The 24,579-nt window shown below is 36.3% G+C and overlaps 1 protein-coding gene across 12 annotated transcripts in view; it reads left to right on the plus strand.

Annotated features, from left to right (window-relative positions):
• The window catches only part of BPTF (bromodomain PHD finger transcription factor), a 46,722-nt gene that overhangs the window by 5,778 nt on the left and 16,365 nt on the right, over nucleotides 1–24,579 (plus strand). For 6 of the 12 annotated variants that reach the window (XM_042832816.1, XM_042832821.1, XM_042832818.1 and 3 more), the window contains exons 2-19: nucleotides 4,068–4,890; nucleotides 9,007–9,230; nucleotides 10,387–10,587; nucleotides 11,049–11,237; nucleotides 13,666–13,836; nucleotides 13,966–14,141; nucleotides 15,002–15,357; nucleotides 15,617–15,748; nucleotides 16,064–16,193; nucleotides 16,499–16,634; nucleotides 17,003–17,218; nucleotides 17,513–19,937; nucleotides 20,397–20,521; nucleotides 20,759–20,887; nucleotides 21,176–21,326; nucleotides 22,067–22,109; nucleotides 23,285–23,537; nucleotides 23,962–24,123. In XM_042832816.1, the coding sequence (XP_042688750.1) occupies nucleotides 4,068–4,890; nucleotides 9,007–9,230; nucleotides 10,387–10,587; nucleotides 11,049–11,237; nucleotides 13,666–13,836; nucleotides 13,966–14,141; nucleotides 15,002–15,357; nucleotides 15,617–15,748; nucleotides 16,064–16,193; nucleotides 16,499–16,634; nucleotides 17,003–17,218; nucleotides 17,513–19,937; nucleotides 20,397–20,521; nucleotides 20,759–20,887; nucleotides 21,176–21,326; nucleotides 22,067–22,109; nucleotides 23,285–23,537; nucleotides 23,962–24,123 (6,042 nt within the window). Of the gene's footprint in view, nucleotides 1–4,067; nucleotides 4,891–9,006; nucleotides 9,231–10,386; nucleotides 10,588–11,048; nucleotides 11,238–13,665; nucleotides 13,837–13,965; nucleotides 14,142–15,001; nucleotides 15,358–15,616; nucleotides 15,749–16,063; nucleotides 16,194–16,498; nucleotides 16,635–17,002; nucleotides 17,219–17,512; nucleotides 19,938–20,396; nucleotides 20,522–20,758; nucleotides 20,888–21,175; nucleotides 21,327–22,066; nucleotides 22,110–23,284; nucleotides 23,538–23,961; nucleotides 24,124–24,579 lie in introns of those variants that run through there. The other 6 variants (XM_042832822.1, XM_042832825.1, XM_042832823.1 and 3 more) reach the window with 4 other exon arrangements.

Here is a 24,579-nt window from a genome sequence, read left to right on the forward strand (position 1 = left end):
GGTTTGACTTAAACTGTGGAATTTGAAGCCAAAATTCAATCTTCTTTCTTAGGATAAGTTGAAAACCCTTTCACTTGCTGGCATAAATTCTGTGCTGTGTGCCTGTGAGGTTTTTTGTTCCATTTTTTTCCTCCTTCTGTGACAGATTTCTGGAATATGTGGAACTGCAGTCTCTGTTCTTTCCTCTGTACTCTACTGAGTTTATTCTCCCCAACTTAGCCACCAACAGAAGCTCTGTGCAGGAGCCTTGTTGCCCAGGTGCTGAGAAGTTCTGAGGAAGGGAAAGTTTTAAGAGGAATTAGAGCAGTTGTGATCTTTCTAACCAAGAAATACTGGAGCCAGTGTTTATTTATAAGGTCATAACAGTGTAGCTACTGCTCTCCCCGTTTAAACGAGACAGTGATTCTGGCAGAATATTTCCCATATAGGACCTTCATCCCCAAGTCCGTTACTTGAAAAACCATTGGGCTGAAAGCTGTGTTTCCTAGCACTGTGCATCTGGAATGAAGGGGAGGTGACATAAGAGAGATGAGGCAAAACTGGATTTTTTTGACTGATTTTTGTTAGCCTACATGTGTATGGCAATCAGCATACAACTGAGGTGCAAAAAATGCCACATTTAGTCACAATATAACCTTGTTTTGGACCTTGTTGCAAACAATTCATTCAAATACTGTTTTAAAGCTGGCTACATAAAGAAGATTCATTAAAGATGGAAAAGTTTTTGTTTTTTTTTAAGTTCCATATTCTCCAGTGTTAAAGTATAGCAGGTCTGAGGGCTGCAGGCTTTCATTCTGTAAATGGAGACAAGTTTTTTGTTCCTTTTCAACTCCTATTTGTTTCTAAATGTCAAGAAGTCAACATTTAAAGCATTTAAGTTGAATAGACTGAATAGACTTCACCAGTTCAGCAACTTCAGTTTGTTTCAAATATCATGAGTGTATTGTCCTTGAATATTTGTAATATAAATTATTTTAATAGATTATGGTAAGTGTAGACTATAATTATCAATATCTATAATTAAATGTGCCATGCGAGTAAAATTGTTTACTCTTTAATCTTAATTACAGGCAGCTCCTCAACTAGAGAATTCCAAATAGGGAGAGGCATCTACTGCAGACTGCTTCATCAATTTTGGAGACGACTAGAGAAGGAATGTGATTTAAAAGAAGTATATGTTAGATGAATGTGTAATGCTGGGACACTAAAGGTGCTCTGGATGCTGTAAATAGTCCAGTTGTGGCAGCAGGAGTCTATTGGCAGATCAGTTAATCCTTCACAATAAAGCTGTGGGATTTGAATGGAACAGAAGCAGACGTATTCTGCCTTTGTTCTGTCTCCAACTTGAGTGTGGTAGGGTGTGTGATTTTACAGTACGGAGTGGGAATGTTGAGTGATACAGTGCAGCAACTCTGCTGTATGCCATGGGGCATGATGCCCAATTCACAAATGAGGTACTCATTTTCTAATGCAGTCTTTTTCCTTATTGTTTAACCTATTAGATACTATAATGACTTCTGAAATGTCTGTGCTGTGTGCCAAAGCAAACATGATAGTGTGTAGGATGTTTCATACAGGAGATGGAGATTGGTGTGAATAATACATTCAGCTGACTACACTGTGCTTGCACAAAAGTACAATACTCTGTTATGGTATTTAGTGATGTACTTTGAGTCCTGATAACATTTATCCATAGCTCTACCTGAACCACCATGCTTCCTTTTCAAAAGGAAGTGTTAGAAAACGTTTTAAGAATGTTTTCATAAAACATTAGGAATGCCTTACTTTTAAGGTTCCTTTTTTGCTGCTTTTGTCTGGTGTAACATAAATATATCAGGTTTTTACTCCTGGAGAAAGAGACACCAAAAGGACTGGTTAGTCTGCTTTTTCAGTGAAGAATGAAAAATGTGTAAGAAGGAATTGTAATTTTGTTCTTGGAGTAGAAGATCTCAAAGAATGAGAGGACAAGCAGTAGCTTCTTTCACAGCGTTCATTTGCTGTAGTTTATCTTTGCCTGAAACTGTTGTCCTTGGTGGGCTTTTGCATCTTTTGTTGTTGATTCTGATTCATTTAGGCAAATCAAGGCCATCGTTCTTTCTGCTTGCTTTCGTCAAGGGCTGACTCATTTATACCTTTACTGTGTGAGAGACCAAGGATTTTTTCTGCTAGAACTGCGGACACTTAAAGAATCCTAGCGTAAAGCTCTGCCAGCTTTTTGTGGCATGTGGGCTTTAAGGTGATCATCAATGATTCTGGAATGTCTGTGATGCCTTACGTGACCTCTTACTAGGCCTGCTCTTACACCATCCTGCAATACTGAAGGAAGTTCCAGGACCTTCATGTAATGTCATCTGTGAATGTGTGTTGTGTTTTGGAGGCTTTTAATTAAGGCAGCTTTGTTTTGTACATGTACAGCCAAGACAACTTAGGCTTAACCTGGACATTTCTTGCTGTAGGGATGCTTGCCTTCTGCCTGCTTGTGAAACTCTTATGTTTTTGTACATTTGCTATGGTCAAACACTTTCCATCAATACAGCAGCAAACCGAAAGGCAGTCACACAAGCGTGCTTTCATTTTCTGCACAACTCAAACTGTACTAAACCTGGAAATGTATTTTTATAGGCAGGTGATGTTGACCCATTGCTTCTGTAATGGAAACATCTGGCCTCTTGTTTTCTGAAACATTGTTTTGCAGGGTCTAGCTTGTGGCTAAGATTTTGTTCCCACCTTTAAAGACGGGAAGGGAATGCTGTGTTGGTGTTGTCTGCCTCTACTTACTGCTCAATTACTGATTTTCTTCCGGAATCATTTCACAAATTCTTCTGTACGTCTTTTTATTTGTAAAATATCTACACACTGTTTCTTAAAGGCAGCTTTTCTGTGTTGTTTTTTTTTTTCTCCAGTCCATTGGATTTTTCATAACAGTATTTTCAAATTCACTGAGATCTGTATTTCAGTATTTATGTGCTATAGTTTATCTTATCATTCTCTGCCACCCTACCTCGTTAGACTCATTTCCTATCATTATGGAGGAAGTGTGGGAGGAAGTCAAGTGGTTGAACAAATGCCAGGGAGCACTATTACTAAAACTTATTGACAAATTAGAATTGTAGTTGTTTACCTAGGTCACTGTATGTTTACCAGAGGGCCTAAAACCATTTTTAATCTCCATTCTTGATTTTTAAACCAAGATGGTGATTTAATAGTTAGTTTGAGATTGTCCAAACTTCATTAAGTATAAAAAAATAAAAATGTGGTTCATCCTAATACTTCAGCTGATAGCTGTGAAAAAAGTTGTGTGTATTTGGATACTTCATTATTTTGATCGAATATTTCATATTTCTTTTAACACCATATCCAGATACTTTCCTCTTGTGTCTTTCCTTCTCTTGGGCATTTAGGATAGTGGAAGTAAAGACAGGAAAATGTGGCATCTCATCTAATACAGCATATTCATACATGTCTCATTTGGCTTATTTCTGGCTTGTTGGCTCTCAGTAGGAAAGTTCTAGTAGGACAGGAGTAGATAAAGGGATTTCGGTTCTCTTTTGTGTTTTAATTCAGTTGAAATTGATGTCCTGAGACATCTGCTTGAAATAATGTTTCCTGTATGCTACAATAGGAAAACAGTTTGCAGTGTTTTTATACAAAGTACCTGAAGCTTGATTCTTCTAGAATGTTCCTAGGAGGAATGATTTGCCAGTATTTCTGAATAAAAATGAGAATTTCCAATTTAATTTTTTGTCTGAGGGGAATATTTGTCTTTTTAACTAACTTGAATTATTGGAATTCTAAATGTCATTTTAAAGATTAATAGACATATGTTGCGTGGGAAATACAACAGAATACAGTAATATTCTGATTAAAAATAAGATATACATATCTGAAATTCTGCTTTTTATTTGTAGTTAAATAAGATTATTAGGTGAATATCACTTAAGTAGCTGTGAAGACATGAATCCTTAACTTGCTGTTTGGAAAGATATTTTAGCACAGTCACTGATGACAGATACTTTAACACGTTGATCTGGAAATGGCAAACTTCTTACCGTTGTTTTTATTTCCAGGTAGGAGACGACAAAGAGTGCATCGTCCTCGTTCTCCAATATTGGAAGAAAAGGATATCCCACCTTTGGAGTTTCCTAAATCCTCAGAGGACTTAATGGTGCCTAGTGAGCACATCATGAATGTGATTGCCATCTATGAGGTACTAAGGAACTTTGGCACTGTTTTACGCCTTTCTCCTTTTCGTTTTGAGGACTTCTGTGCTGCTCTGGTAAGTCAAGAGCAGTGCACACTTATGGCAGAGATGCATATAGTGCTTTTAAAAGCAGTTTTACGTGAAGAAGACACTTCAAATACTACCTTTGGACCTGCTGACCTCAAAGATAGCGTTAATTCCACTTTGTATTTCATAGATGGAATGACGTGGCCTGAGGTTCTGCGAGTATATTGTGAGAGTGACAAGGAATACCATCATGTTCTTCCTTATCAAGAGACAGAGGACTATCCTTATGGACCAGTAGAGAATAAAATCAAGGTTCTGCAGTTCTTAGTGGATCAGTTTCTTACAACAAACATTGCACGTGAAGAGTTAATGTCAGAAGGTGTTATTCAATATGACGATCATTGTAGGGTTTGTCACAAACTTGGGGATTTGCTTTGCTGTGAAACTTGTTCGGCTGTGTACCATTTAGAGTGTGTGAAACCACCACTCGAGGAGGTACCAGAAGATGAGTGGCAGTGTGAAGTCTGTGTGGCACATAAGGTGCCTGGAGTAACTGACTGCGTCGCTGAAATCCAAAAGAATAAGCCGTACATCCGACATGAGCCTATTGGGTATGACAGGCACAGGCGAAAATATTGGTTCCTGAACAGAAGAATCATTATGTAAGTAAAGGAAACATTTAGTGCATTCTAAAGAATAATATTGAATTGAATGTGAATTTGCAACGCTATCCTGTAAGGCGCTGTTGCCATCTCGTAATTATTCTTTAGTTACATAGGACTTTACTGACTTTTTAACTTGATCTCTCTAAAGAGAATATAATTATCCCATAATTTTTCTCCAAAACAAATATTCTCAAATTATATTTAAGAAGGGGAGGAAGGCAAGGGCTAAGGCATAATTTTAACATACCTGAAATGCATAAATGTGAGGAAAAGAAAGCAAACATGTACCGAAAACTGGAGTTCCCATTAACTTGCTGAAGTACTGCTTAAATGCCTTTGTGATCACATGATGCATAGGAGACTGGTTTTGGTGCACTGTCACTTGCCTGGAGGGTATTTTGATATGCTAAACTGTGCTCCCCAGCAGTGATTATTTTTATTCTATTCTCCCACGTTTGTGATTGAGGTCTAAGAAGTTTTCATACTAAAATAAACATCATAGTATCCCTTAGTTTAAATAGATAAAAAAATTTTGAAGCCTGAGTTGATCCAAAAAGACTACGTGAGGATTTTCTTGTAGTTCATCTGTTGCTTGCTTTCAAATTGATGTTTTTATACTTCCAAAGACAGCAATGAGAAACCCTATAGCTAAACTGTAGTGTTTCAGAAAATGGTTTCTTTAAATAGTGCTGTCCCACTTGTACCTTCACAGTTCTGCAAAAATCTTTAGGGTTCCCCTGCAGTGAAATGTCTTGTAGTCTTTCATTCTGATGGTGTCAACTTCTGCTGTGATTTCAGAGTGAGGTAATTAACCCATGAAAAATCAGCAGATCGTTCCTTTTAATTTTTTTCTTTCTGTTTTCTGTTTCAGTACAGCAAATAGTACAAAATTGACATGTTTTGTCCCTGACTAAAACTGGTAGTTTGCCCATGTGTTGTCTCTCCAGTTTTCAGGCATCTTTCCTTTTGAGAAAGGGCTGGAGGTAAAGGAGTGTAGAAATTGTGAAGAATTCACATTCCAAGCAATTTTCCCAATGAATGTTAATTTTTGCTTGCTTTGATACAAATTTTATACAGTATTAACATAACCTTTCTTGAGTAGAAATTTTAGGAGGCATCAGTACTAAATGGGATACAGAACTTGAATATGCATTGAGAATGTGAACGTGTTGTGGATTTGCATTGCTACAGAAACAAGTATCGCAGATTTACTGCAGTTGGTTTCCTTCATGTGTGGGTAGCTCTTCCAGTTTGGGGCTAAACCACTGATGCAAATGCACTTGAGTTGTCTTTCTGAGAAGCCATTAGGGTTTGTTTGCATTTTGCTGGTTTCTGGGAAAACTTTTATAGAACTTTAACTAAACTAGTGTATGTAGCTGTGCTGCTTCTGAACTGAGGTTTGTTTTTGTGTCTCGTTCCTGGATGGTTTCTGTGAGTCAGTGTGGGTCTGGAAGCAGTAATGTAACTGATTGATCTGTGAGGGAGTGCTCCTTCTCCTTTTGTTCCATGTAGCCGAACAGCTGCCTTCATTACATGGAAATTTATTTAGACCCTTTTCTTGTCTTGATTAAACACTACTCAGTTGTGTCCTGTTGGTTGAATTTTCTAAATCCAAAACAATCCTTTTGGGGTTTTTTGTTTGTTTGCTCATTTGTTTGTTTTGAAGTGAAAATCTAGTAAAAACTAAATATTTCAAGTGTAAAACCTTAGTGAGGTTTTGCAAGTATAATGAAAGTGTTTTTCTCTTCCAAAGGGCAAGGAAGAAAGGGTCTTTTCTGGTAACCACAAAAAAGTGAAGTAAAATAGGAGGAAGATGACAGATGAAGGACAATCTCTCTTCTCTGCCCATACTTTTTCTAATTTCCTTTCAAACTTGCAAGGAAAACCTTGCTGTAGAGATGGGTTTGTCTTAATGCTCTACTGCACTGCAAAATGATGTTGTTCTGCTCACCATTACAGATTTGAGAACTAACAGAAGTAGTAATAAGTCAGATTTTATTAATGGAAGTTTTGTATCTTAATTGGTGTTTATATAACAAGAAAACATCATTAATTCATTGGATATCAAAAAGGATAGGAACTATAAACCATACAGCAAAAGGAAAATTGCTATTGGAATTTCCATTTTCCTGATTTTCAATTAGTAATAAAATGTTTCAAAACATCAATGAAAAATTTGTGACGTTTACCAAGGTCAGAGTAAATGCAGTTCATCCATTACTTCCCAACTTTCTTTTATATTCTCATGCAGGTTTCCTAAGTTGAGGTTTTCTATCCTTCCTGTTGCAGTTAGATGCCTTCTGCTATTGTAACTGTACCTGTGCCTGCTTCCAAAACAAATTGGTTCAGAAGTGTGTGGCTTGGATTAAAAACTTCTCAAATCCTGCTGATGGGATCCGAGTGACAAACAGACACTGAGACATCCTGGCAGCCCTGCAGCTGTGGTGCCCTTCAGCATGATGTGGGATGCACAAAACTGACTACTGCACTATTCATGACACTGCAGTGTAATTTAATTTTTTTGTAATGTGCCCTGTAAAGCCACTTCATAATGAAACAGAAGCATTAACTGTAGAACAGAACTGTACTTCAGTTCACATAGATGTTAATCCTGTGCTGTCAGTTCTAACGTCCTGTAGATTTAATAACCAGGCTGCATAGCAAAAGCAACCATTTTGCATGTGGAAGCATGCTTTATGCTTTGGAAAACTGAAAGAGGATTTGAAGGATAACTGCCAAATGTTAAAACTTGAGATCCACAAAATGATATCCTTGTAGCAGTTTTAAAAAAGCATTTTTCAGCAGTGTTTAGCAGCGCCAATACATCAAAGGATGCAAACAGTGCTAAAAACAATTTGTGTAAATACTGGTATGAAATCTTGCCTGGGAGTTAGAGAACTGAAATCCATAATTCTTGCCTTTATTTTTATTTTTATTTTTTTTTCCCCCAGAGGATTTTGTTAGGCTGTGCTACTTCCTGCCCTTCTCCCCTTTCTGGTAGTTCTAAGTGTTACCAATCCGTCACATCGCTGTTTTCCCCGCCTGCTGAAGAGTCGGTCCTGGCACAGTGTCCATCCTTCCATCTTCTTTTTATTCATAGTCTGTCTCTCGGGTTTCTCCAGATCATAGTGATGTTCCTTTAACCAATTCAAGAAGGCATTTGAGGAAAGCTTGACTCTTTTATTAGTTATTTTAAATCAACTAATTTTACCTAAACAGATTGCATTGAATGTTTTCTGTGTTATTGCTCGGACTGTTAGTGAGTCAGTATGGGCACCTGGGGGCTTCCACCAGCTCACACCTGAGCCTTGAAAAGAGATCTGACCAAAGACAAGTTTCATCTTTATACAGAACAGCCAGCTTGTGCCCTTGGATGTTCTATCTGTGCATTGTCAAGAGACAGCTCTAATTCTTGAACTTGTTACTGAAGTGATGGTAGCCTTTAGTTCAAGAGAACTTCTGTGTTCAAAGCCCTCTGCAAATGAGGAAGGGAAATAAAATACTCATGCGTGACCTCATGGATCATTTCTAGAATGTTAATTTGGGCATTTCTTTAATGAATATGTAGAAAAACGAACAGTGGGTCTTTTCTGTGGAATGCTTTCTCTTTGTGGTCTGGTGCCTCCGGGTTTTATTGGCTTGCAGTGCAACATATTTTTACTGGTACTAAAGCTTGTTCTTGAAATATGTAGTGAAACTGAAGATAACAGCTAATACTGTTTCAGTCTAATGGAACTTTGTAACACTAGAGTAGGAAGAAGGGACTTTTAAGAGCACCTGTGAAAGCTGTACAGATGTTAATGTAAAACATTTTGTGAATGTAAAACTACCCTTCAGATTTCCTGAATTTGGAGTCAGAAGCACAGCTTGTTATGGATTCTGGAGACGCACATTCTTTCATTGCACATTCTTTGGGACTTAGTAGATTGCTAGTTACAATGATATTAAATATAATGAGAATGAAACAAGTGATTAATATTGGTTTATTTGCAGGTGTTTCAGGTGTTGACATTTAATATTTCTCTACAAAAAAAAAAAAAAGAAAAGGGTGATAATCATTTTTGTCATCTCTCCAGATATTTTAATATTATTATTTTTAAAACACTCTTGTAGAGAGGAAGATTCAGAAAGTGAGAAAGATAAGAAAGTCTGGTACTATAGCACAAAGATTCAGCTGGCAGAGTTAATTGAATGCCTAGACAAAGATTACTGGGAAGCTGACCTATGCAAAACTCTGGAAGAAATGCGTGAAGAAGTTCATCGGCACATGGATGTAACAGAAGACCTTACTAACAAAGCCAGGGGCACCAACAAGTCTTTCCTTTCTGCAGCAAATGGTAAGCATATTCTGTCTAGTGGGAATAAGTACTGCACTTTGAATCAAATTCTAGCTTATATTTATTTTATTGTAAAATGTTTATTGAGCCAAACTGATAATAGCAGTTCTTTTCAGTGTGTTATTAAATTCTTGTATTCAAAAAACCAGTCCATTTCTGAATTTACAGGGAGAAAAAGATTTTTACATCAGCTCGTCAGAACTTTTTTGATGTTCACTGTCATTTTTTTTTTTTAACAGTTTAACTGTTGTTTATATCTGATAGCTGGTTTGCATCAAACTGGATGTGCTTCACTCTGATTTAGCATGGATTTTGATTGAACATTCATTTTACAGTAAAAGTGACTGACCTAATGGAAGTGCTCTGTAGCAAAATGTTAGCATTTTCTTAGCTGGATTTGTTTGGGAAGTGTTCAACTAAATGAATGAATATATGGCAGGAAATTATTTTACATCCTACTCCATGAATGTATCATTAATGCTTGAAGCTAGGTCATACTTGCATTGATGTTGTTCCTGCTAGCCGCAGTTGGACTGTGAGTAGAAAGCTTTGGAGAATCATCGTGCAGTGATGGCTGTGTAGTGATGACTTAGGCCTCTGTATCGTGTGTTCCAGGATCTCCTGAATGATTCAAATTTCTGATTTGCTTAGGGTGTGCCGGATTGTGATCCCTTCATGTGTTGGAGCTGGGCTGTCAATTATTTGTTAATTTACTGTTACTCTCTCTTACTCACTCAATCTCTATCTTCATAAACATTTATCAACCCAATAGGAGTTGCAGAAATCTTCAAGCTCAAATATTTTCTTCAGTATTATATAAAGTATGAAGGAATGCTGTCTCCCTTGCAGTTCCCTGCTAGAAGTTAATGTGCCTTGAAACAATGAATGCCTCTGTAAACCTGTGGAGGCTCTGGGGGAGGCCATGAAAGTTGGATATTCTGCTTTAAAAATGGATTTGTCATCACTATATAAATGCATAATTTGCGATCATTATTAGACCTTCAGAATTGTTTCTTCTAAGAAAAAAAAGTGATAAAGATGGATGTTACTTTTTGTCCATAAATGAAAGGAAACAGTGTCTATGCCATGCTCTTTTCTGCTTATAAGCTCTGCAGGTGCTGCTTAGTGTGTATTGATGACATGCATTTTATTGTAGATGAAATTTTGGATGCTATCAGAGCAAGAAGAGGAGAGGTAGAGGAAGACAGAAACACACCAGCAGACGAGGCAGAAAAAGCCAAAAGCGATGCTGAGAATGACCAGGCAGATGGTGAGAAAGGCAAGAAAGAATCTGGAGATCAAGATAAAACTGAGGACACATCCACTGAGCAAACTATGGAGAAAGTGAAAAATGAAGGTAAAGGAACATGATTGTGCTTTAACAACTGCAGTTATGTAAAGAGATGGGTTTCGTTTATGTCCTTAGGTTTCCCAAGCTAGTGTGTTGTCTGATTCTTTATTTTTAAGCAATATTTGTTGATTTATTTGTGGTTGTATGTTATAATTATTTCTTTTGTTAAGTAATTTCACGGTACTTTAGCTTGAGGTACAAGTGGCGTTGAAAGAATGTGATCAACATCTGTAGTAAGCAGTATTTCAGTGTTGTTTTAACATTGTTTTCCTCATCTGTATTAAGTAGTTTCAGACAAGACTTTCCAAGAGCAGGAGAACAGAAGGGGGGAGGGCGGAAATAAGAAACCTCAACAGCGTGAAATAGTTGGGCAAAATTAATAAAGCTGCTTCTATGAGTGACCCCAAATGACAACCTAAGACATGCTAAAGAATATCCCTAAAGTTTTGTTGTGCATTTTACTATAGAGGCAACAGTCATTGGGGATAAAAGTAACTGTCTGACATCGAGCACTGACGACAACAACACAAATCCTTCTGCAGGAGAGAATAGTTGCTCTGAAGGGAAGAACGCAATGGGGTGTCAGTCAGAAACCCCTGATAGCAACAACGTGGCAGAGAAGAAGGTGGCATCAGAGCTCCATCAGGAACTCTCAGGTACAGAAGGCACTGTTACTGATGCCTCTGTAATTTGGGTAATCTGTTCAGTTTTTCTATCTGGTTTGTCCACTAAAACCATTCACAGCGTATATCACTCATGCTGTTTGCTTGCAGTGCCATCCTTTACTGCTACGTTGTCATTAACATTTCAAAGTTAATTTTCTTGCAATCAGTGCTGGAAATTTGTGGTCCTCCATGACATTAGCATTTGTTTCCATGCTTTCCAAAGATGACTACAGCTAAGCTTTTTATGTTCTATTTTCTTTATATTTTGTTTTTGCACAGTGATCCATAATGGTTGTTAGCATCCTATCAAAGTTGATTTCAAGTTCTAATTTGCTAATGGCTTTTATTATTTTAACCTCTCATTTACTATATCAATTACTAATAAAATAATTTCATTCACATGAGTAAACTGCTGCACTGAGATTTCAGGATAAAAATTGTCATGATTGACAGGAATTTTAAACAGATATAAGACTTACATGCACAAAAGCTTTTGTATTTTAGATGTGTCAATGTATGTCAATGGTTGTAAATAATAACATTGTGTTTAAAAAAGAGCTTTAGATTTAGTAACAAACACAATTTGATCCACTGTAATGTGAGTTACCGGAGTATTCTTTTAGAGTGATATTCTCTCAAGCTTACTGTGTAACTGGAAGTTACTCTTAAGCAACTTTAATGTATTTTCAGCTGCTGTAAATAAAGAAATACTGAACTGTGTAATGCAGACAGTTTGTTTGAAATAGTGTAGTAGTAAACATTTTCTCTCCAGCTGAAATAATTGCAATCTGTACCCAAGTGAATAACTCTTGAACTTCTTCATATGAATATATCTCAACTTGGTAATAAACTCTGTCAATAGGAGAAAATGAAAGTTAAGATTAATCTGTAATCTGGAAAATATATATATATATACATATATATATATAAATAAATATATATATATAGGTTTCATGCTTCCTTTTAAAAAAATTTATATTGATACACTTTCATACAGGTACATTTCTTCTTCCAGAGCTGCTGGCTGCTATTTCTAAATTAGTGAGCTTTGTCTTTAGGAAAGTGTGGATGACGAGTTTTTCCTGCAGTCTATCTACTGTATTTATAGTGATGTTTGTGTTCCTGTTAAGAAGTTTCATTTTGAGACCGTTATTTCAGAGAGAGGAGGGATACTGAACTGTTGTCAGTAAAGCAGCCAGCCTTAACGACAAGAAAATAAGATAAAATGAAGAACCTGAACAAAACTATGTCACCGTCGTTGCTAAATGTAATGTGGGTCTTTTGAGTCTAGTTTGGATGTTTCTTCTCTCTTCCAAACAGCAGGCACAAAATTATTCCATTTTTCCCATACTAAAAAGGAAATGGATCAAATAATGTCAGTCACCCATTTGGCAGTGCCAGAAATCAAGATGTGTTTGGGTTAGGGCTCTTCCAAGAATCTAAGAATATTTACCTTAAGATCTTTTTGCTGTCTGTGAATGTTTCACAGAAGGAAGGTTTTGGTCTGTTGCCTTCTTAATAGGATCCCTGATCTTTTGAAAGAGTTCCAGAAATAGACAAATCTTTTTTTTAAATTAAGCTATGTCTGTGCACAACATTAAGATAACATTGCTTTTGTAAGTGTTGATGCCTTCTTCCTGGGAAGAGGGAGCAATTTATTTCTAGGCCATTGCAATTCAGTGGCACTTAAGTTGAAAGACCATACTTGGAACAAGTGTTGTAGAGACAAGAGAGGTAGCAGTTATGTCTGCAGCTATCCAGAGAGATGGTAGCAAGGACAACTGAGGAGTGAGAACTCATTACTCTTACAGAGCTTGAAGCAATGCGTAGATGCACCAGATTGTAAGAGAGAAGCTGATATTTTAAGTTTGTAGAAGAGAAGATCTGATAAAGTGATACAAATGGAATTGAAATTGGTGGGACTCCTCAGAATCAATGCGCTGAAGAAGAGATGATCAAAGATAGGATTAAAAATGGGAAGGAAACTGAGAATGGCATGCTTTGTTAAAGTGTGATATCATCAAAAGAGAGACTCATAGAAGCTTCAGACCAAATTTCATTAAATCTGCATTCTAAAAGCGAACCAAAATCTCAGTAAAGAGCTTATTGTTTGTGCATATAGAGAAAAAAATATATTTCAAATAATAAATACATGAAGTAATGTGCTTTAAATTTCAGTTTCAGAAAGTTTAAGGTTTAATTCGGAGCTATAGAAACCACTTGGAACAGAACAACAACAAAAACTTGCAGGGATTCAGTGCTCTGGAGGAAACTAATATCTTACAGGTGTTTCTTTGCAGTCCAGCAAAAGATGTTCATCTGACTTTGAATTTTTCGTTAAAAAAAAAAAAGAAAAAAGAAAAAATTGCATTGATTCATTTTAAGAGGGAAAACTAAAAATCAAGTTCTTCTTTTGTAGAAGAAACTGGTCAGATGATCCCTAGCAACAACAGTGCATCTGCTGCAGCTCCACAGACAGATGTTGAAAACAGCAACAGTAGTGAGCTCAGCTCCGGGCAGAATGACTCCATTAAGATGCCTGATGATGCTGAAAATGCAGAGGGGGGATCGCAGACTTCAGAGGACATAGGTAAAAAAAAAATTGAAGAAAACATTGCTATATATTTTCATGTTATTTGTTTTTTATTTTTACTTCAATACATCAACAGAAAACTTTTAGCTTTTGAGTTTGGTTTAAAAGCCTTTTTTTCTTGGACAGGAGAGAAAGCCAATGGTGAAAGAAGTGATTCTCCAGGCGCTGGGAAAGGGATGCCAGGTTCAACACGAATGCTCACAAGATTACGAAATCCGGATAGCAAGTTGTGCCAGATGAAAAGCCAACAGGTTGCTGCTGCAGCGCATGAAGCAAATAAGATACATAAAGAAAACAGAGAGGTTTGTGCACTCTTGGAAAATTCGGGGGAGAAGGAAGACTGTTTTAGAAAACTGATGTGCTTTGTGGTTTTTTTTAATTAAAAAAAGATACTTTTAGACAGAAAGTTCTAATAACCACACGTTGTGTCACAAGCTTTTTTTCTCCTTTTCGTTTCCCCTTGCAGTATAAGTTGCTATCTATACTGTGGTATAACAGTGACCCAGTGCACGTACTTGATTTTAAAGTGCTGGTCACAAGCTATGGAGTTGTTTATGATATGCCAGTAGCAAGTTATATACGTTTTCTCTCACTTCTGTCTTCAAAGTTCTCAGAACGGCTGTGCCAAAACTGAAACTTAATAGTGGTTTGTGTTTGGTTGTTGGTTGAGTAGCTGGGTAATAACCAGGTTTCCAGTTCATAATCTGTACTGGCAGATTATGTCCACATAAAAATAGTAGCACTCCTTGGTGCAGACTGAAGTGAAAGCTCTCAGATTTGGAACTCCATTATGAGGAGTTATCCATGTCATGTTTTCAAGTCAACAATATTTGTTTGGATACATATATGAGTTCTGTGATTTACTCTGAAGGTGTGTCACAGAAAGCTTATTTCAGTTTAGTTAAGCTATTCTCCCAGAGCCATCAGTAGACATAATTCAGAGCAGCAGAACAGGATCCTGTTTGACTTGCTGAAGAGGCTTTTTTTTTTTTCTTTCAAAGCGTTGCTCTTGGGAATATTGTAGCTCTCTGTGCAGTGAGTGCAAATATATGATAAACAGTTACAAACTAATGCTGGGTATCTTTACTAATTTATATATAGGCAGTTGAAGCCTTATGACAATTAAATTGCAAACTTTGAAAATCATTCTTTCTTGAACTAGGTTCTGGTGGTCAACTCTCAAGGTGAAGTCTCCCGAATGAGCACAAAGAGGGAAATTGTGATGAAAGGAAATATCAACAATTATTTCAAATTGGGTCAAGAGGGGAAATACCGTGTTTATCATAATCAGTATGCCACTAATTCCTTTGCATTGAACAAGCACCAACACAGGGAAGACCATGACAAGAGACGACATCTCTCACATAAGTTCTGTCTGACTACTGCTGGAGAGTTCAAATGGAATGGGTCTGTACATGGGTCCAAGGTTCTTACCATATCCACTTTAAGGCTAACTATTATTCAGCTAGAAAACAATATCCCGGCATCGTTCCTTCACCCTAACTGGGCTTCCCACAGGTAAAGATATGTTGTCTTGTGTTTTTGCTAATAGTATGAATGGGCAATAGCCTTTGTTTTATCGAGTTGGTGATTTTCAAGGACCAAGCTTCAGTATATTGAAATATAAGAAGTTTGAGTCTTGTGATGAATGACTAAAGATTGCACATTTGAGTTAAATATTAAAATATAGGAGGCTTTATCCTGTTATGTTCATCGACTTACCATGCTGTTTCAGTACGTGTATATGTTTCATGTTTTCATCTTGTCTCCAATTTAGGTCTAACTGGATTAAGGCTGTTCAGATGTGCAGCAAACCTAGAGAATTTGCACTAGCTCTGGCTATATTGGAATGCGCAATTAAGCCTGTTGTGATGTTGCCAATCTGGCGGGAATCCTTGGGGCATACTAGGTAAAAAAATAAAGAAAAAATAACCATACACTTTCAAGCTTTATATTTCTAGAGGAACTGGTAATTATTAATTACTGCAGCTGTGTCTAAGAGTAGACAGAGCTGCAGACAACTATGTCTGCATTATTGGAATAAGCAAAAAGTTGGGTTCCTGTTGCAATTAATGCATATAACCTGATATTAGCCTTTCCTCTTAACTTCAGATATTTTAAATTATTGAAATGGGTGGCATAGACAGTTGTTTGATTTATTGTATTTGTTTGTAAGATCCTGTACTTAAGTATATTTAAATTTGCCTAAACCTATACGTACTAGATTACGCAGAATGACTGCAATAGAAAGGGAAGAAAAGGAGAAAGTGAAAAAAAAAGAGAGAAAACAAGAAGAAGAAGAAACAATGCAGCAAGCTACATGGGTGAAATATACATTCCCTGTTAAACATCAGGTAAGGTTTTATTTTGCATGAAAAACATGCAAAATACAGAAAGTATTGATGTCTAACTTTTTTTCTATTTTCTTTAAAGTCTTAAAATAGTAATTGATTAATTGATTCAGTTACCAGCAGACACATCTTGAAATTTAGCTTGTATATTATTTCACAGATACACTTCAGTTTGCTTCAAAAATTCTGTAAATTAGAAAGTTAAAGATTTAAACTTAAGACATCTTAGGTTTTTAAATGAATGTATACATTAGCAGTGCAGCAAAAAGAAGCATGATTAAAATTAATATATTTAAAATATTCATCAGGTTTGGAAACAAAAAGGAGAGGAGTATAGAGTAACAGGATATGGTGGCTGGAGCTGGATCAGTAAAACACACGTCCATAGGTTTATGCCCAAATTGCCTGGAAATACCAATGCAAATTACAGAAAGTTGCTGCCAAGTAAGTGTCTGCATTAATTAGAATCTTTTTTTAGTTTTTTACGTACTGCTTTCTGTTACCTATTCATATAATTTTGTGTTAATTATAAAATTAATAGTTCATAGTCATTGTTACTATACTCAGTTCTCATGGATATTTTTTAGCTACATTAAATTTTTACAAGTATGAAGTTCTGGGGTATTGGTAGATTATGTAAATTAAAGACTGAGGAAAATACATAGATTGGCAAAAAGTGGCATCTAATACATGGGTGAATGTATGTATCTCTTTTTTTCTGCATTGACAGATGTGTGAATAGGCATTGAAATGTAGCAGATTATTAAAAAAAAAGCCCTTTGAATAATTGAAACTATTTTATCTGTTAACAGCAAAGAATGAAGATGAAAAATGCAATTTGGATAAAAGAAAAGGTCCAATAAAAGTAAAAACAGAGAAAGATAGAATGAAGGATTCTCATGATCTTCAAGCGAAGGACAAAGGCAGCATGTCAGAAGCAGCGGAGAAAGTACAAGTGAAGGAAGAAAAGTCACATGAAGAAAAAGTTGATACAAATTCTGAAAACTTAGGTCATGCAAAAGACAAAGGTGATATACATAAATCATTGTAAAACTAGCTATTCATTGCAATACTCTGTGTAGAAGCCTATGACCTCATGAATAACTACTAAAAACTGTGTAATGAGTTGTGTTGAGACATCTCAGTTAAGTATTAAGTATTTTTTTAAATTGTCTTCTGTAGAAATGTCTAAAGTTTTCATTTTCTTTTTCTTGAAATTTATTAATATGTTATAAGGTGCATTTATTAGTTTTTAATGCAAAAACACACTTTTGGTATTCATTATTAAAGGAACTTATTGATTCAGAATTATTTCTTCACAGAGGAAAAAGAAATCGATGCTGAAAATTTTAAAGTCCTCAAGGAAGAACCTATGGATATAGATATGAAAACTGAATCCTCAATAAAAGATGAGGATAATCACTGTAAACTTGATATAATCAACGTCAGCGAGGGATTTCATTTAAGGACTTGCTACAAGAGGAAAGTGAAATCATCAAAATTAGATGGACTACTTGAGAGACGAATAAAACAATTTACACTGGAAGAAAAACAGCGTCTAGAGAGGATGAAACTGGAGGCTAGTGCTAAAAATGGAGGCATTCAATCATTAAGCTCCCAGAAAAATTTAGAAGAGCTACAAATGAAAAAAGTAAAGGAAGGAAGTCAATCAGACACATCTTCCCAAAATCAAACCTATATTTCAGATAAAGTCCAAAATGAAGATACAGGTCAGGATTGCTTGCCAATCAGCAGCATCTCTGCTATGAAAACTGGTGAGCTAGATGAGCTCTCTTTACCTTCCACAAATAGGCTGTCAAAAAGAGAAGGACAGCTTCTAGATGAAGACTCACTTCAGTCCTCTGAAGGTGAAAGATCTATTCAGAATGATAGCAAAGAGAAAAACTCTGAACCTGTGGCAGCTGATAAGAGTCAAGTACGAGAAGATGTTAGAGTGTGTGAGAGTTCCATTGTTGAGGACTTGAAACAAACAAGTACAGATGGTAAAGTCAAATGGGATGTTTTGGAAACAAATGAGAAGCCTTTCAAACAAAAACCACCTATTACCAGAGTATCTCAGAGAGAATGTGAAAACTCAGAGCCAGCGATAAGTAAAAGCAGCTGTAGAAAAGGTGCTGTGGCTATTTCTGACAAAACAAATATGGAAGGGAATTCTGAACAGCAGAGCAGAGATCCAGAAAAGAATTGTATAATAAAAAGCCATTTTGAACCACTGTCCTTTCAAAAAAGTGAACTGGATAAAGACATTACTCCAAGAAAAACTGAAAGTAAATCTGAAAACAAGGTTGTATTTCACCAGAAATTAGTTAGTAAAGATATAGAACCACTTAAAACCGAGCTAATTTCTGAAAGAAACCTTGGAAGTCAAACTTTGGAACGTGAGGATGGAGTGAAAGTTGATGAGGAACTACTGAGCTCTCAACTAAATGAGGCTAATGGTCAAAAGAAAGGTCAGGAACTGAAGGTAGACACAAATACCATAAACAAATATCTTGATCAAACAAATCTAAATAGTGTTACTGACAAAATGAATAATAAAGATGAAGAAACTGAAATGGACTTAGAAAAAGATAAATCAACATTTCAAATGAATGGAAAAGACAGTGATATTAAAGTACTATCAAATGATGAAAGTTTAGTTAAAGTCAACTATGAAGCGACAACAGGAGATGATATTGAACCAAGAGTTAATAATATTAGTAAATCCTTTCCAGAGCATGAAATGAAACCACTGACTTCTAAGGAATCTTCAGTAAAACCATTCATGAATGGTGACATCACAACTGAGGACAGTGTTGATAAAAATGCTCTGGACCCTAAGTCCTCTCTGCAGAGTTCACCTGAATTTGAAGCTGAAAAGACTCTTCAGCCATCAGAGGAAGTCCCAGATTATATGCAGAAAACTGAAGAAAAACATCTTTCTCCTCAAAGATCTGCCTTTCTTGATACTTCTTCCACACCAGCACATGATTTCTGTAAAGAAAATAATCTTAGCAGTGAAACAGAATCTATGGAAACCGAACATGCTGAGGATAAGAAAGTCGCTTCATCTCCTGTAATGTCATGTGAGGAATCTAGCTTGAGTAGTGACTTTGCTGATCAGAATGGTCTACAGACATACAAAGTAGAAGATGTTAATGGAGAAAGTAAAATAAAAACTGTTATTACTGAAGTGACCACCACAACGTCAACTGTTTCTACAGAATCCAAAACTGTGTTTAAAGTTGCAGAGACTCTAGCTTCTAATGATGAGAAAACAACAGTGGTGTCATCTACAGAAAACTGTGCTGTATCCACTGTAACTACCACCACCACTGTGACTAAGCTTACCACTCCAGTTACACACAGCAGTGTTGATGTCATTTCTGTACAAGAACATCGTAAAACAGTGGTTACAACAACAGTGACTGATTCTCTGTCCACCCCAGAAGGCACATTGGTTACTTCCATGACTGTCAGCAAAGAGTATTCTACAAAAGACAAAGTGAAGTTAATGAAATTTACAAAACCCAAAAAAGCACGTTCTGGAACCGCCTTGCCATCATATAGAAAATTTGTAACCAAAAGCAGTAAAAAAAGCATATTTGTTTTACCCAATGATGACTTAAAAAAGCTAGCCAGAAGAGGAGGGATCAGAGAAGTTCCCTATTTCAATTATAATGCAAAGCCTGCATTGGATATCTGGCCATATCCATCTCCAAGACCAACTTTTGGGATCACTTGGAGGTATGTATGTTATGTTTTAGAGGAAAAGTTTAGGATAAAACAAAATTAACTGGATTTAAAAATAACGATGACACATGTGTTCATGCCCAGAAGTGACTTTTTCACTAACTTGAGTCCAAGTGGAAAATTTTTTCTCTTGCTCACAATAGATTCAGGGTTTTTGAAATGACAGTAATTTTACTTACAAGATTGGATAACTGTACTGTCCTTGTTGTTCAAACCTGATTTTCTCCTACCTTTTTAATTTTGAATTTCCTTCTTGGAATTTCGAAGAGTGCTTTGAGCTGCAAAATGAAAACCTCTTGTATAGTTGGCGAGATGGGAGCTGTTATAAATTTTGCTGTTATTAAAAACAAATATATTGTTCAGTACAAGTAGAGTGGGAAATGTGTCATTGGTTTACTTAGGTAATATAAATACATTTTGATTTTAAAATTTACTTTAATACTTTCTTGGTAGGTACCGACTTCAAACAGTAAAATCTTTGGCTGGGGTGAGCCTTATGCTGCGATTGCTGTGGGCATGTCTCAAATGGGATGACATGGCTGCAAAAGCTCCACCTGGAGGAGGAACTACACGTACAGGTATTCCTTTACATTTTGGGGTTTCTGAATGCAACTACTCTTGCTGTTAATTTTGACTGTTACTTTAATTCCATTTTTTTTCTCTAAAGCCTTGAAATTAATTTGTTTTACACTTATTTTTTTAATAGCCAGCAGTTTGCACTGTAGTTGCTCTTACTTTACCTTGAGTATATTGGGTTGATTGGAGATTTAACCTTATTTTCCCGCTCTTAATGTGTTGGGACTAATTTGTTTTAGAAACTACTGAAACTGAAATTACAACAACAGAAATAATTAAGCGAAGAGATGTTGGTCCATACGGAATCCGGTCAGAGTACTGTATAAGAAAAATTATTTGTCCCATTGGTGTACCAGAGGCTCCAAAAGGTATGTTTGTTTGTACATTTTTCCCCTTCCATGTAAGCTTCTGCAGAATTAAGGTAACTAGACCTTTATAAGAATTCAGACCATCAAAGGAGCAAACGTAGTTGACATGAACTATTCATTCTCCTGTGTGAAACAGATAATGCATTTAAAAACCTGACTTGACTTCTCTAAAGCTGAAAGGTATTCCAGTTTCTAAAATAAGACTAAAAAAGGTACTAAATTTTGGTTTACACTTCAATTCTTTTTTATGATTGAGCTTAATGTGTATGTTTTGACTGTTCTCTAAAGAAACTCCAACACCCCAGAGGAAGGGACTTCGATCAAGTGCACTAAGGCCAAAAAGGCCAGAAACACCCAAGCAAACAGGCCCTGTTATAATTGAAAGTTGGGTAGCAGAGGAGGAATTGGAGTTATGGGAGATCAGGGCATTTGCTGAAAGGTAAACCAACTCAAATAAGCTTTCTTTGTGTGTATGTTGAATAGAAGTTCCCACTATAGAGGACAAACTTGATAGCTACAGTCAGTTTAGGCTGATCTGCGTTGCTTTTTATTTCTGTGCCTTTTGTTAGTAATACTGAAGCACAAAATTGTAAAACTAAATTATTTGCTAATACTAAAACTTAATTTATGCAGATCTAACAGATTTGTTAAAATGATTCCATTTTTGTGAAGTCATCAGTGTTGCATTACTAAAAGGCTATTATGGGAATGCTTTTTGCTTGACTTCAAATAGTATTTTTAAATACTTCTGTAACACAAAATTATTGTATGTATGTGTTTTTAAGTAAAGGTAAATTCAATCTTAGGATATTCAAGTGATTAAAAAGAAAGTATTTTCAGTGTTTTGTACTGAACGTCGGAACATTTTGAGTCCCTTGAAAATAATGTAATAGAATGTTACATCATATTTGCAGTCTCAGATGTATTTATAAATTCTAGTTTTGATTAATAATTTCTTTAAAGTGTCCTCATGAGTTTAGCACCTGAGTATTTTAGGAATGTTGCATGCACTTTCAATAGCTTATTTCAGAATACTTTTAAAAGCATTACCCATTTCTCAGTGATCTTCAGACTTGATGTTTGTTCTTGTTAAGAGCAGTTCAATTGGATGAGTTGAAATCCAGTTTGATGGTTGCAATTTATGTGCTAACTTTCTTTCTGGTTGTGTGTCTTTGGCAGGGTGGAGAAGGAAAAGGCACAGGCAGTTGAACAGCAGGCTAAGGTTAGTGAACAGAAAAAGGCTCAACTAAATAGCAAGGATTGGCTGCCCCTGCTCTTTTTTTTTTCTTTTTTCAATCAAGTCTGAGAAGCACCAGTCTCCAGTTAAGGTCAACAGTGTTTTATGCTGTAATGGGAAGCTGCCATGGTGTACAACTGACTTTGGAATATTACTCTTTTTTTTTTTTTCCCCATGCTTTAATCACATAAAATCAAAAGATTGACCTATCCGAAGTTGGATGCATGAAGCCCATAGAATTGTTTCATATACATATAGATATATATGTGCATGTGTATTTTGTATGTATGTATGTAAATATGTATACATGTATAACTAAGAAACCCAATGCCATGATGGTATTTGACATGCAATAATAAGAAGTGGTTTTCTTACAGTCTGTTCATTTTTTTGTCATCTTCCCTGACCCAAATGAATTACTGTGAATCAGAAAAACTCATTCACTTCTAATTACCTCAGTGCTAAAGATAACCAATTACTGAAATTTAAATTAATAAGTGTCGAGGTGATTCCACTAAGATAGGGAAGAATGTTAAATCTTTTGGCGTTGTTAAAGAGCATACTGATACTGCCCTTTTACAAGATGGCTCTCAAATTAAAGGTACCTCTTTGACAGGCACAGCACAGAAGGTTGCTGAGTGTGATAGGATAGAAAGGATATTGAACCTGTTTTATTTAAGCACTGCTTTAGTTAGAAGAATATTTTTTATGGTTAATTTGATGAAGTAGGAGGATTGTCTTCTGTAACTGGCAGGATTTCAGTGCAGGCAGCTCTAGACTTAGGAATGCCAGTAATGAACCCTTCTGGTGTATCCCTGAAGTACATGGTGTCTGTATATACACAGTCAAAGCCAAATACAGATGAATACTTTTCAAAGTGTTTTTTTTAATCTTCTAATCTGAGGTTAATTAATATGTTTTCTTTAAAATGTGTAGTGAAATTAACTGTAATCTGAAGGGTTTAGAGATGAAAATTACTGGTTGAGTACTGTAAGCAGAGTGAAGGATGCTTGTGCTTGCAGTGCTCTAAGGTATGCAAACAGTTTATACTTCAGTCATTTACAACTTGAACTGAAATCTTACCAAGGTTATTTTTCAGTACTGCATTTATTTTACAAAATCTGAAAATTCTTCTTTTTTTTTTCTTCTGAATTCTGTAGAAACGGCTGGAACAGCAGAAGCAGATACCTGTAGCAGGTGTGGCTGCCACTGTCACTACAGCCAGCAGCACTACAAGTACAGTCTCAACTCCACAGAAAGTTGTGGTGGGCCCTTTAGCGGGCCCGGTTCCCACGGGAACCAAAGTAGTACTTACTACAAAAGTGGGTTCTCCAGCTACAGTAACATTCCAACAGAACAAGAATTTCCATCAGACTTTTGCTACTTGGGTTAAACAAGGCCAATCTTCAACAGGTAATTGTTTATCTTGGAAAGAAAATCTAACTAGGAAGAATTTATGGACGCATCCTACCTACATCCAACACTTCCATCTTCTCCAAAATATAGCGTAGCTGCATTTCATATCATTGCTCTTAACTCTCTGCCACGTCAGCAGGGTGCTTCTAAAATAATACCTGTCTAATCTTTCTTTGCTCACACTTCCTAGATGTTTTTATTTCTGACCTGTCTCATTTATTACTGACAGTTGTTGTACCAGTGATCGTTGATGATGAAAGCATTCTGTGCTGTAACTTGCTGTTTCCAAAAATGTCTTTACCAAAGAAAGAATGACACACTGTAAAAATAATCCTGTAGTTTGCTGTTTCATACTTGAAAATAGTCATATTCTTGACTAATTATTCTGCTCTAAAATTGACTGTTCTGTGTACCTCAATAGCCACTAGCACAGCTGCCACTTCAGCCACAACCATTGCCAGCACAGGGCAGACCTTCCAGATCTCAGGCAGTCCAGTAACGATGGCAGGGAAAGTGATAACTAAGCTGCCACTCCCTGCAAACAGCAAGATTGTTGCCGTCAATGTGCCATCAACTCAAGGAGGTAGGGGAAAGGGAACCGAATTAAAAAATGTATTCCAGCTTGCTGTTTAATTCTCCATTGACACTATTTTCCCAGTGAAGTAAACTGTGACTTGAAGGGGGAAAAAAATGTATACCATTTTCTCCCTATATAGAGTATTTGTGTCTGGGGGAAAAAATGCAAGTGTTTTGCCTGTAAATTATTCTACTTTAAACTGTGTGGAATGAAGCATGCTTTTTCTCGTTATCTACATTAAACATCAACAAAATAATTTTCTACCAAACTAAAAAAAAAAAATCCACTGTTGTTCGTAGACATTTATGCCTGCATCTGCTCTTCACTGATGAGCAAGAGTTTGACTCCAGACTAAGGTTAGCATTTTCCTTCTTGCCTCAAGAAGAGAGCTCAATACTTGGAGATACATGAATGTATGTTAAATAGAAAAACTTGATTCTCAGTCTCCATTTTACTTAGTGT

Source organism: Centrocercus urophasianus, unplaced genomic scaffold (assembly GCF_019232065.1).
Source record: "Centrocercus urophasianus isolate 14NV4802_14NV808 unplaced genomic scaffold, USGS_Curo_1.0 seq_40, whole genome shotgun sequence".
In the NCBI taxonomy this organism is placed as follows: Eukaryota; Metazoa; Chordata; class Aves; order Galliformes; family Phasianidae; genus Centrocercus; species Centrocercus urophasianus.